Source organism: Patella vulgata, chromosome 1, assembly GCF_932274485.2.
Source record: "Patella vulgata chromosome 1, xgPatVulg1.2, whole genome shotgun sequence".
Classification (NCBI taxonomy): Eukaryota; Metazoa; Mollusca; class Gastropoda; family Patellidae; genus Patella; species Patella vulgata.
The window spans coordinates 14840005-14852245 of NC_065879.2; the positions used below are offsets into that span (position 1 = coordinate 14840005).

The 12241-nt window shown below is 38.2% G+C and overlaps 1 protein-coding gene across 1 annotated transcript; it reads right to left on the minus strand.

The window, feature by feature from the left end:
* Positions 1-361: 361 nt before the first annotated feature.
* Positions 362-1838, minus strand: LOC126822128 (electron transfer flavoprotein subunit alpha, mitochondrial). Its single transcript, XM_050550919.2, has one exon. The coding sequence runs from the start codon at positions 1755-1757 to the stop codon at positions 753-755; it is 1005 nt and encodes a 334-aa protein (XP_050406876.1). The 5' UTR covers positions 1758-1838; the 3' UTR covers positions 362-752.
* Positions 1839-12241: the final 10403 nt, after the last annotated feature.

A 12241-nucleotide genomic window follows, 5' to 3' on the forward strand; every position in this document is an offset into this window, starting at 1 on the left:
TACAAGGTCCTGTGTACACATTGGCGTGCATGTAAAAGATCCCTTGACAGTTAAAATTCCATACAAGAGTAGGCCCTAGTTGCCCTCATATAACCAAGTCAAAGCAGAACAGTAGGGTGTTAAACCGAATAAACCCCACTGCATTTCACTAACCAGGACATCTAGAGGTTGATCCCAGCAGACAAAGTTACTCTGTATTTTTCAGCATGGTTGTTCTTCTTCATTGGTGTAAGTTGGAGGGTCTGGCAAGGAATAAAAAGCTGAGGTCTTGTGTACATAAAAAAAAACCTTGACAGAAGGATTTGTATAAAGACAGGGCTGTATGACCACAATTTCCTTCATAGGATTAGCACACTGAACAATGAATGTGTTTGGATTTATTTAAAATATAAAAAAACAAAACAATTCTAATGTATTTACGGTATATAATAATTTAAATAACAGTATGCTCATTTCAATGTCAATATAAGTAGGCCTTGACTTAGACTGTTATTCTCAAAAACATGTACAGTGGGCCTTATAATAGATCTACCGCATGTATAAAATTCAATTCGTTAATATTCATACATTTGTGTAATATGTTAAGATATAATGCCTTTTTATTAATTCTCACAGTCACATGTTCATTAATAAGAATCCATTCATTATGCCAGTCACACAAAGTTTTTAAAATCATCACATTTCAAAAATAAGTCCAATAAGTGAGTGATTTTTGTGTTATTTTTGAAGGTGGTTTCATTCATCTGATTTTATTACTTTATCAGGCTATCTAATTCTGGAACTGCTTTAAAAAGATCCATCACTAATCCGTAATCAGCTACTTGGAATATTGGTGCATCAGGATCTTTATTGATGGCTACAATTATTTTACTATCCTTCATGCCAGCTAAATGTTGAATAGCCCCAGATATACCGACAGCAATGTACAGCTCTGGTGCCACAATTTTCCCTGTTTGTCCGACTTGCATATCATTGGGTACAAAACCTGCATCAACTGCGGCTCTGGAAGCGCCAACTGCAGCATGCATTTTGTCAGCAAGATCGTATAGAAGTTTGAAATTTTCTCCATTCTTCATACCCCTGCCTCCAGATATGACTGTTTTAGCACCTGTTAATTCTGGACGATCACTTTTAGTAAGTTCCTGAGATACAAACTCTGAAAGGGTGTTAGTAACATCACTACCTGGCGCTTGCTCTGTAGTTGCTGAACCCCCTGTGGCTTCAACTGGTGCAAAAGCAGTGCCTCTGACTGTTACTATTTTTACTGCATCATTTGATTTTACAGTTTGAATAGCATTACCTGCATAAATTGTCCTTATAAAAGTGTCGGGGGATTCAACACCAATTATATCTGATATAGGGGACACATCCAGCAAGGCAGCAGTTCTTGGAATTAAATTTTTACCAAATGCAGTCGCTCCAGCTAAAATATGGGTGTATTTAAACTGATTTTGAGTGGCTACAAGTAGAGGACTAATTGCTTCTGGCAGGAAACCTTTAAATACGTCATTATCTGCTAGAAGAACTTTATTTACGCCTTCTATTTTACTGACTTCTTCGGCGACCTTTGAACACTGTGTACCAACAACTAAACAAGAAACATCGCCTCCCAACTTCTTGGCGGCCGCTACTGTATTTAGAGTAATTGGTGTTAGCTTCTCATTATTGTGTTCTGCAATAACAAGGGTACTGTTGTGCCTTTTCAACAAGCTGAAAAATCTGCTTGCCTGTTGACCAGAAATTCGACTTGCCAACATTTTGACACAATTCTTAGTTTACGAAATGAAATGGGTTTATGTAAACCACAAAATGACCACACGGTGGAGTAACTAACAAAGTCGGTTTAGTCAATATTTAGACGCTGGATCAAAACATCAAAATCTGCAATATTCTCTTTGCCTTTTTCATGAATATTAAATGGGTTGTAAATGCTAGAATTATGTGTAATGGTTATATTAATACATCCAAGACAATATTAGAAATGAAATTACATGTATTGTGGAAATAGAAAACACCATTTAGGGTAAGTACAGATCCAATATTTGTTGTATAACTTCCGGTTATTAAACCTGAACCGGTTTGTAGTCAACTTATTTGAGTTAATCATTTGAAGAAAACGTCCCGATTTTTAAAAAATTATTTAATAGCCTACTGTAATATTTGACTATGTTCTAAATGCATTATTTACTTGATGCCCAGTAAAACAAAAAAAAAACCCCAAAAAATCTTCCTGTGCTTTGCTTTCAGTATTTTGTTTTTTTTTTGTTTTTTTAAAGAAAAAACATGTCAATTAAAACTACCCTGTAACAAATGGAAAAGAGGCATTATACCCCCCCCCCCCCAAAAAAAAAAAAACAACAAAAAAAAAAACAAACCCCGCAATATGTCAATAATAACTATCAAATGTGTAGATGCAGTTATAAAACCCAACATGCCAATTAATGTCCATCAAATGGAAAAGATCAAATGCATAAGATGCACTATTATCTGTACGGCCTACTCGATCCTATATCTCACTCCAACTGTCAATTGAGGGTTCATTTACGTGCACGCCAATTTTTACACGGGACCTCGATTTTTCGACCCATCCGAACGACTTGACAACCCTCAGTCTTACACCATTGACAAGAGGGAACAACGCCGAAAATTCCGAGAAACATTCTCGGACAACACCAGGACCTCCAGGCTAGCGAGCCAGCGTCTTACTCACTCAGCGTCTTACTCTCCGAGTATACTAAAAACGTCAAAATATCGGTTTTACGTTTGTTACGTAAGTTTCGTACAGCGAATAGAGACTTTTGGCAAGCGGAATTTTCCCATCCGTATCACGTATTCGTATGGTATACGTGATACGTTGCGTCAATGTAGTTTTAGAGTTTTGGCAGATTTTCGCGTCGCGTACGTGTGCGTCGATCAACTGAGCTTAGTTCTATAACAGCATGATGGCAGATGGCAAGATCACCATCAGTACTAGTCAAGTGTCTATTAGAGCCGACAATTTCCCGGAGGGAATAAAGTCGCCCGACAGTCGCTGAGCTATTAAAAAAAATAATGTCGAATCTTATTAAAAATCTTCGACTCGACTGCAATTTTTGGTATCATTTCAGAAAGTTTATACCCCTTTACCACAGAATAAAATCATTTACAGAATTGCAAGGTTCCGTTCCCTAAATTTAGCACGTAGATCAACCATCATGGTTCAAATCACATCAAATATACACCTTCATGTTCTGGAATGCACACAGATTCATAAAAACGCTACGATACAACATTTCAGTGTCTAAAAGTAGCAAAAAAGACGTTAAAAGGACACGACAATGATATACGGACCTTTTCCGTATGAAAGCTGTTCGATACGTGCTGCCGTATCCGTGTGACGTATCACGTATGAGAAATGCACACACATTGATGACGTCACACGCAAAATCTATACGGATACGCGATACGGACCAGAAATTTACGCTTGCCAAAAGTCTCTAATGTGTTCACGGCGGAATGCACTCATAACAAGTGGAAAAACACCAAGTAATTCGAATGGGTCAAAAACCAAAAGTTCTTTGTAGTTGGGATTCAGTGATGAGTAGCTAGAAACGCCACTGTCCGGGTAAGGTTTTCCGATATGGATGTGTATGGATGTGTTCATAAGCCAGTTGGTGCATTAAAGTAGGACGTAAAACCCAATTTCATCGTATTCCCATCGGAGTAAAAATAGCGCCACGCCCTCTTGACAACTGGCGAACACCTCGCCCCATATTCGCTCAATATTAATTTCACGTGCTTATCGAACAACTTCTATTAGATGCTGCATTTGTATTATGTGCAGTTAATGTCTCCATTTGTGATTTGAGCGATGAATCCCTTGCACTTGACAATATATTGTACAGGTTGGATCTCCAACAGGAGTACCAGACCAGACATGATTCAAGTCCGTTCAGTATTTACGATATGATGATTTGAATTTGTATATTGATCAATGCTGACCCCTATGTAAATGGCACCCTCTACCCGCTCCGTGTCTTTCACGGTTCTTTCTGTCAGCAACGCCGAACTTCATTTCTTCGAAGTTGAATCTGTGGCCATTTGCAATCTATGGTAGACTAACTGTCAGATAAAGGTGTTTTTCATGATCTTATAACGGCGGTCGAAGATCTTTGTTTTTGCGAAGGAAATGTAATTGATGGGCCTGTTTTTAATCCGATTGAATCAACCAAGCCAGGAGAATAACTAGCGTTGATATTTTGATTTTGCCTTCTTAAAGGAGCTAAATCGCCATTCTTTGGCACCTAGAAATGGAAAAAAATGTATCGCAACGCATATAATAATGGAATATTACATTCAATCGTTTCTGTTTTACTGTAATTTCTAATCAGTTATGTTCGGCGAAATACGCGAAGATTCCAAATTGAATGGCAGTTTTTGGCGTCTGGTTATTCCAGTCTACACTGGTAGCGTTCTCCTGTGAGATATGTTTAGCCCCGTTCATTGAGTCACTTCATTACAAATGGCACTCGAGAGAATTCTGGCACGCGACTCGTGTGCCAATTTTAAACTTTTCACTGTGTCTTAAATCTTGGATATCAGAAGCCAATCTTTTCACGGTAAGATAACAACATCAATGTTGATTTAAATTGACCAATACGTCGTGTTTGGCATGTCGAAGACGGTGGGTGATATTGAGTTAAAGACCAATCTAATTAAAATACAGATATTTTTTTCGTTTCGTTTTCTTTATAATTTCGATGGCCTCTACTACCTGAAGATCTCAAGAGTTATAGTGGGAGGTCGCGTCAGAGGTCATAGAGCGAGTTTTGACCTATGACGTCAGACATTTGATTAACCGATCAGCGTTGATGTTTCTAGTGGGTTACCCACAGTCCCGTGCATCTCAAGGCAACAACTAGCCGTAACAGACAGTTTCATTTGCTAATCCCGCACATCATCCAGAACGCGGGTTATATAACAACTCTTCCAGATCCTATTGTAGTAAAGACAAGTTAAACGAAATTTTGAACAATAAAATACGAAACGAAATAGGATCTGGGTTTTAATCAGATTGGTTAGAAACGTGCCCCCCCCCCCCCACACACTTTTAAATAATCAACATGAGTACATTTTGACCTGTAACAAACCGTATAAAATTTGATATTATACTGATAATGCAAATCAGCACAGTTACTTTAAATCACATCAAACCAATTGTTGTGTTTGACCAACTGGCGAAGAAGACCTCGAGGGTGAAAATCACAGGCTTAATGGATTAGATTGCAAAGTTTGAAATATGATAGTAAGCATGTATTATGGACCATAGAGTATAGAATATGATAGCCAACAAAATAACAAACTGTATATTAAATGTCATCTTAATATTCAAAGATATTAAATTGATATGTATGGTGTGATTGTAGGCTACATTGATAGACTAAACCGATATAGTAGAGTAAAAATCAGGTATGTTGTAACTTTAGTGTTCTATTCATCTTTATTACCCTGTGGCGAACGGCACCCGACATCGATCAAGGTGCCAACTGCAACCTCATCTCATCTTCTCTCTTCTGAGCTCCACGGTGGCTCAGTGAGTAAGGCGCTGGATCGCTAACCAGAAGGTCCCTGGGCCGATCCCAGTGGTTTTCGAGAACGTTCACTCGGTATTTTCCAGCGTACTTTTCCGTAATGCCAGACGGAGGGTCGACCAAAAAACATTTGAAATTCGATATAAGAGTAAGCCGTAGCGCCGCTGTTCGCACACAATTTCCCACTATACATGGCGTATACCCATCCTCAATAGCCCAGCTGGAGCAGAGAAGTAAGACGTTAAACCCCACTTTATTTCATTTCGCAACAGATGGGGCATACCATACGAAAGTTACACTGTCTGTCTAGAATTAGCTCCGCTTTGTATCAGAAACGAAGTTAACTTACCGACATTTGACCGATTTACTAAGTATACTTTGAAAATTTTGAGAAGTATTATTCTGCTTCAATTCACGTAAATCAAAAATATGTATGCAGTCTTTGTGTTGATGAAAGATGTAAACTGGATTAGTCACATTATAAAACAATGCACTCATTTTTGAATATGGCGGCTGGCGGCCATTCATGGCAGCAATCTATTCTTAAAGTAGGTAGTTCTCATTGCGCAGAATGGGGGCCTAAGCGCCGTTCGTGTTTTTCCCTACCCTTCTCTCGTCTTGTGGAGGCGAATCAAACTCGACGGGAACATCCTGTGGAACATTCCCAAAATATTAACGGAGACGAAATTGTGACTTTCCTCTGGACTGAGAGCACGGGATTGTTCTAGACGCTGAAATATACGAGATACCGGCGAATTACTACCATTTTATAGTTTACGCCCATTTTGTTCATGAATTGTGAATTGTAACGTCAGAAGTACTTAATCATGCGATCATAAATGTTTTTCTTAAACATACATTATGCAAGAGCTAAATCTGTCTATTGAAGGTCTTTCTTTAGGCCTGAAATTTTATCCAAATTATTAATTAGACATTAATTAACCTATCCAGGCCATAATCAACTCTAGATGGCAGCGCCTGTGATCTTTAGTGGATTGTGAGTTGATTTGCTGCATAACTTTCCTTCTCGATTTAACGATTAAATGGATAATCGAGACTATGCTGTTTATTGTACTGACTTTAGTAATGATGACCGAGGCTAGGGGGAAATTTCAGTCGCTTAGTTCTCGGTTCATAGTGGATCAATTTGAATGAAATTTTCAGCAAATTACCTTTACAGTATCTAGTTTGTAACTATTATAGTTAGAACTGCCAACTCGTTACCGAATCGCCCATAATGTATCTTTAATGTTTTCTTTAAAAAGAAATACCCCAATGTTGTATTAACTATTGAGGAACAGGGGCCTGGGAAATAGAGCAATGGAACTGTATGTCAGTATTGTTATAGGTAATGGTCCGTGTGATAGATTCCAAGGAGACTCACCAGAAACAAAATGGCGTCAAGGTAAGCTATGAGTCGGTCTAAACGTAGTCGAACGTAACTTATTTTTCTCAGATTTGACAGACAATGCCGGACCAATTTGAAACAATCTTCCTTCTTCACTAGTCTGGTTGGTGCAGAAAAGTAGGACGTTAAAGCCCATTTCATTTGAAACAATATTCGGTCCTTCTCGGCTGTTTCCATCAGGTTCAGAATAACTTCTTGACATATAAACAAAAACATTGGCAAAAAAGTGGCGCTTATATTGTTCGAGTTATCAAACCACGTAGAGGAAAATAAACTACGTTAAAACACATTCCGACTGGAATTGGAATACACAAGATTAACCCCGTAGATTCCAGTCTCCAGTCAACTTTCACCATTCGGCGGCCTTGAACGGCTTCAAGTTGCACACGAACAACCCACAAGAAGGGAGAGACGAAATATAAGCGGCGGATAAACCCTGTGGGGTAAAAACAAAATACTTTATATATTGTTTTAATGACATAAACCTCTAACTCAATACTCTCCATAATATTCGAAATTAAAAACACGAATATTGGTCCATTGGCGTGCAAGTAAAATAACCCTAGTAGCGCCGCTGTTCAGGCAAAATTTATCCTTCATAGCTCACAGTATGCAGAAAAGTGGAACTTTAAACCCCATTTCATTTTATTTTATTTATTCGCTGAAATCGATAACAGAGATAGTTTGGGCTGGGGCAACCGATCTATTATTTAGACCCTCCCCCCCCCCCCCGAAAAAAAAAACAAACAAAAAACAAACAAAAACCAAAAGAATAATTTTAAGTAACCAGTGTTTCTATTCTTTACAGATGGGGCGATTTAGGTAAGTTATTGCCTTACTCATTATAGTATTCAAAATACATAATTTGCTGGTGGTACCAATGGTCATTGTTACTATGCCTATTAAAACAAAACACCTAGCTATATGCATAAATAGCGAAATCGTTCACCGTTATTCGATCGACTAAACTTATCCTGCCATTTCCATGAAAATAATATTCCCTGGAGTGGTCAAGATGTCCCTCTACGCCTAAAATCATACCATACTTGCTTTATCTTAATTTTCAGGAGAGATAAGGATTGCTTTACTTGGAAAAACCGGTGTGGGCAAAAGTCACCTGGGTAACAATTTACTGCAGCAGAATGCCTTCGGTGTTTATGCTGGATTCGGTAAAAGTGGTAGTTTGTGCTCGTTGTATGCAGAAAGGAAACTGGACGATCACACCAACCTGTTTGTTGTGGACACTCCAGGATTGTTCGACACCAGACAACCCAATGACATAACTAAAAAGGAAATCGTTCGGAGTATCGCCCTTGCGGCCCCTGGTCCGTTTGTTTATATCTTTGTAATAGCGATTGGCCGATTCACACAAGAAGAGGTAGATACCATTGATATTCTACAGGAAATATTGGGAGATGATGTCATCAACCATGTTATAATAGTGTTCACCAGAAAAGATGATTTGGGCGACATGCTAATAAGCGATTTTGTACTAAAATCACCACCAGAGTTACAGAACCTCACTCAAAAATGTCACCAGCGCTTTGCCTTCATTAATAATAAGGGGAACAAAGCTTCTGTGAAGGCCGAAGTAAGCTATATATTTGATTTAATCCACAAAACTATTGAAGACAACAAGGGTGTGTACTTCACCAATCGGATGTACCAAGATGCCGACCAAGTTCTAAATGAACGAAGTCAAGAAATACAGAAAGAAGTAGACAGAAGCATCAGAGAACTGCTACAAAAACGAATATGCTTGGAAACCAGAGGCAATGTTGATACACTGAAGAGTCAACTATTGGCCATCGATTCGGAGATTGCTGCAAAGAACAGTATGCGGACAAAGCGACGAGCCCAAGAAGAGCTCTTACAACAAGACAGCTCACTTCTCGGCAATTTAATGGATAGAATGAAATCAGCGTGGAGGTCCTTCAAAACAATGCTTGATTAAAGGCATGCTGGGGCCTTATTTGGCGGTCCTATTTAGCCAAATTCTTACTTGCGGATTCTTAAATTTTTAAATCTATTCTTTGAAAAGCCAAACTCCAACGAATAAAAATATCAAGAGAATTTACCAAATAGAGTTTTTATTGTTTGATGCATAAATCATAAAAGAACAAATTTAAAAACATACCAATAATATCCCACCATATTCATATATATGACAAGTCTTACTTTTAGATTCAAGGGGAGGTTGAGTGTCCGTGGGTTTAACGCCTCCGCTTTTGATAATAATTTCTGTCAATGAGTCGAGTGGCGTCGTTTCGACCCCCTAGCGCATACGTAACAAGGGGTAGGGTCACCTGTCGAACCTCGTGGGTTTCCAACCCACATGACAATTATCGAAATGAAATCGTACCTAATGTTAGCCCCGGAATGACCTAGATTGGGAAGGTGAACCTTGGGATGGAAACCATACCAGGTGACTTGATGATAGACTTTATGATCACAAACTCACTCGTTAGACCGCTCCACCCCCATCCACCCCCTCCCTGGTAGCTAGCTATTGGCGTACTGGTTAAACCTAGGCGTTGATAAGTTTACACTCGTATGGTTTTCTATCTTCCCTCGTGGACTCTCTCGGGGTACTAGCTCGGTAATATTCTGGTATGTGCCAAGTGGACATTAAGCCCCAAATTCGCGATCACCTTCTCCTTCCGGTTTCCTTTCATTGATATAATACAGAATTATCGAAATATCCCGCAATGAACTTATTGACTATCGAGTTAAACTGATGAATGGCGACTTTACCTGAAGTGAGGCAATTGAGTTGTGTATAAACAGGCCATTTACAAAAGCAAATATTTCTTCCTTGATTGTAAGGTTGTTTTAAGGACATTTCGTTCTAGATAAATCAACAAAACAGTTCCTTAAGGTGTTATACCACCCTTGTTGTAACTGAATAATATGTCCCAATCTTTATTCTGGTCAACAAATTGCACTATTTTACAATATTCCAATTAATTGATGATACAAATTTCATCTTAACACACCTAATTTAAAAAAAATTGGAAAAATTCAACTAAATGATTTGAAAAGCCTCACGTAAAGCTTTTCAAATGTGACTTGAATTTAAAAATATTTTTGAACCCTCTGGACAAGTAAAATAGGATTTAATGGATAATTTAAACAACAGATAGGGCACTAACAGATCTAGTACTTAGAATAAGGCTATTTTTGTATTTTTTGGAGCTGTCAAGCCGGCAAGAGTGTTATTGTCCCTTTAAGGGGTTCTATAAAGAGTAAAACCACACTGCTTTACCCCTAAGGTTGATTTAAACCATAACCAATCAAGTAAATATCGCTTTAAGGCAGTGGTTCTCAACTTTATTTTGCCTCTCGGTTTTATCACTAGTATGCATTACTTTTATTCATAAGTGGCTTAAATCTTTTTAAATTTCACCCAAAGTCCTTGGTCAATACCTTAAACATGTAGACAGTAATCCAATCCCCTCACAGTATTTGATCCAAGGACTTTGTTTTCATACGTTACACCAGAACGACAAAGATTAGACTCACATCTTAACCATGGCTTCTCAAAACACAGGTATGATGTTTAATTTACTTTTATTCTTCTTGGTTTTTTTTTCTCCTTCGGGGCGATTCTCCTCTAATAAGCTCATTTGTGAATCAATTAACAGACCTCGATTTTTTATATGACATCGAAATTCCAATATGGCTGCAAGGACTCCCTGTTCGTTCCCTGTACATATACAGTAGGTCGTTAAACTGGTGTTACCACAGTTACCACGAAAACGAGCATATTATATGTACCAAAGACCATCTCCAAAAAGTGCGTCCATCGATGCGGAAGTGACCGAGACTTGGGTTTGATTTGAGGAACGTCGCCCAATGAACAGAAAAATATAATCAAGTGTGTGGATCCCGCCCAGAGTTAAGATAATATTTGAACAATTTCACATCAAAAAACAATTAACCGTATACGTCAGTGAATATCGAGAATCCTGGTCTGACTCGCCCCCTCGGCTTTTTCGTGGCTGACAGCCCAGGGGGAGGGGGATGAAATTGAATGGTTTGGAAAAAGAACATATAAAAAAACATATAAAAGCCCATAATTCTAACTTATTTACAGATGAAAGCACAGTTAATAGCGTTGCAGAGCAGGATAGCCAGATTGACAGATGCACAAGCAGCACTACAGAGCAGCAGGATGATCAGAAGGACATGGACGCAAACGTTCAAGAGGAATTGGCCAGAGAGAAAGCCGACTACGAGCGACGATGTCAACTGAAGGAGGGACAGATTCGGCAAGAACACAGTTCAGTATGGACACTTAGAAAACTCTTCAATAAGATCAACCCATTCCACGAGAGCATGGAGGAGCAGATACAAAGATCAAGGAGAGAACTGAAAGAGAGTCGCGCCCAAGAGAGAAGGCGAGAGGCTTTGGAGAGGTGAGTTCTCATTGGATGCAATTTACACACTAAAAACTATTTATGGAATAACAATTACTGGTTTATTAAGATGTAACTTTTTGACGATGATACTCTCATTTTAAACAAGCAAATTATAACATATATGTATTTATAGATAAAAGGCAGCGTTGAAAATATACATTATAACAATCGATGATGACAAACCCTAAGCATTTACAGTTAAAAGAATTCCTAAATGAATACATAATAATCAAAACTATAGTTAGTAATCAATACTAATCAATTACTTAATTGGTAATGGGATAGTCAATGTAATTTGCATCTATTATCTCAGACGAATGTCTTATTGACTGCATATATATAACAAAAGTTAGAAGAGATGAGTATATTAAAGACAAGAATGATGGGACTAATCCGATTTACACAATGCTTATGATAAATGACAATGCGACAACATAACTACAACAATTGTGATTAACATAATGGACTAATAGCTACACTCCTACATTTATATTTAGGACCGGCGTGTGTCGTCTAATCTGGATAATTTCCATAAATTTATTTGTCTTCTTCACGTGTTGATTTTAATTAAGTACATCTACTCCAGACCATCGCAGTATGTGTCCTTTGTTGTTCCTGCAGATTGGTTGTCCTCGGATAGAGATTAATGCGACGCAGAGAAATCAGTATAGTATCCAAGAGCCCGATTATCAAATCGTCGGGTAATCAGTATCATTGTTTAAGTTTGATTAAATCGATATTGTATCACGTCACTCAGTAATTCATTTTATCATAATCATGATCATTATTGCAGGCACGGAGAGGATGTCTTGGGTGATACGGGTATGTTATCTTTATTTCTT

Excerpts from the sequence above, each read along its gene's own strand:
- LOC126822128 (XM_050550919.2), bottom strand. The coding sequence starts at position 1,757 with ATGTTGGCAAGTCGAATTTCTGGTCAACAGGCAAGCAGATTTTTCAGC.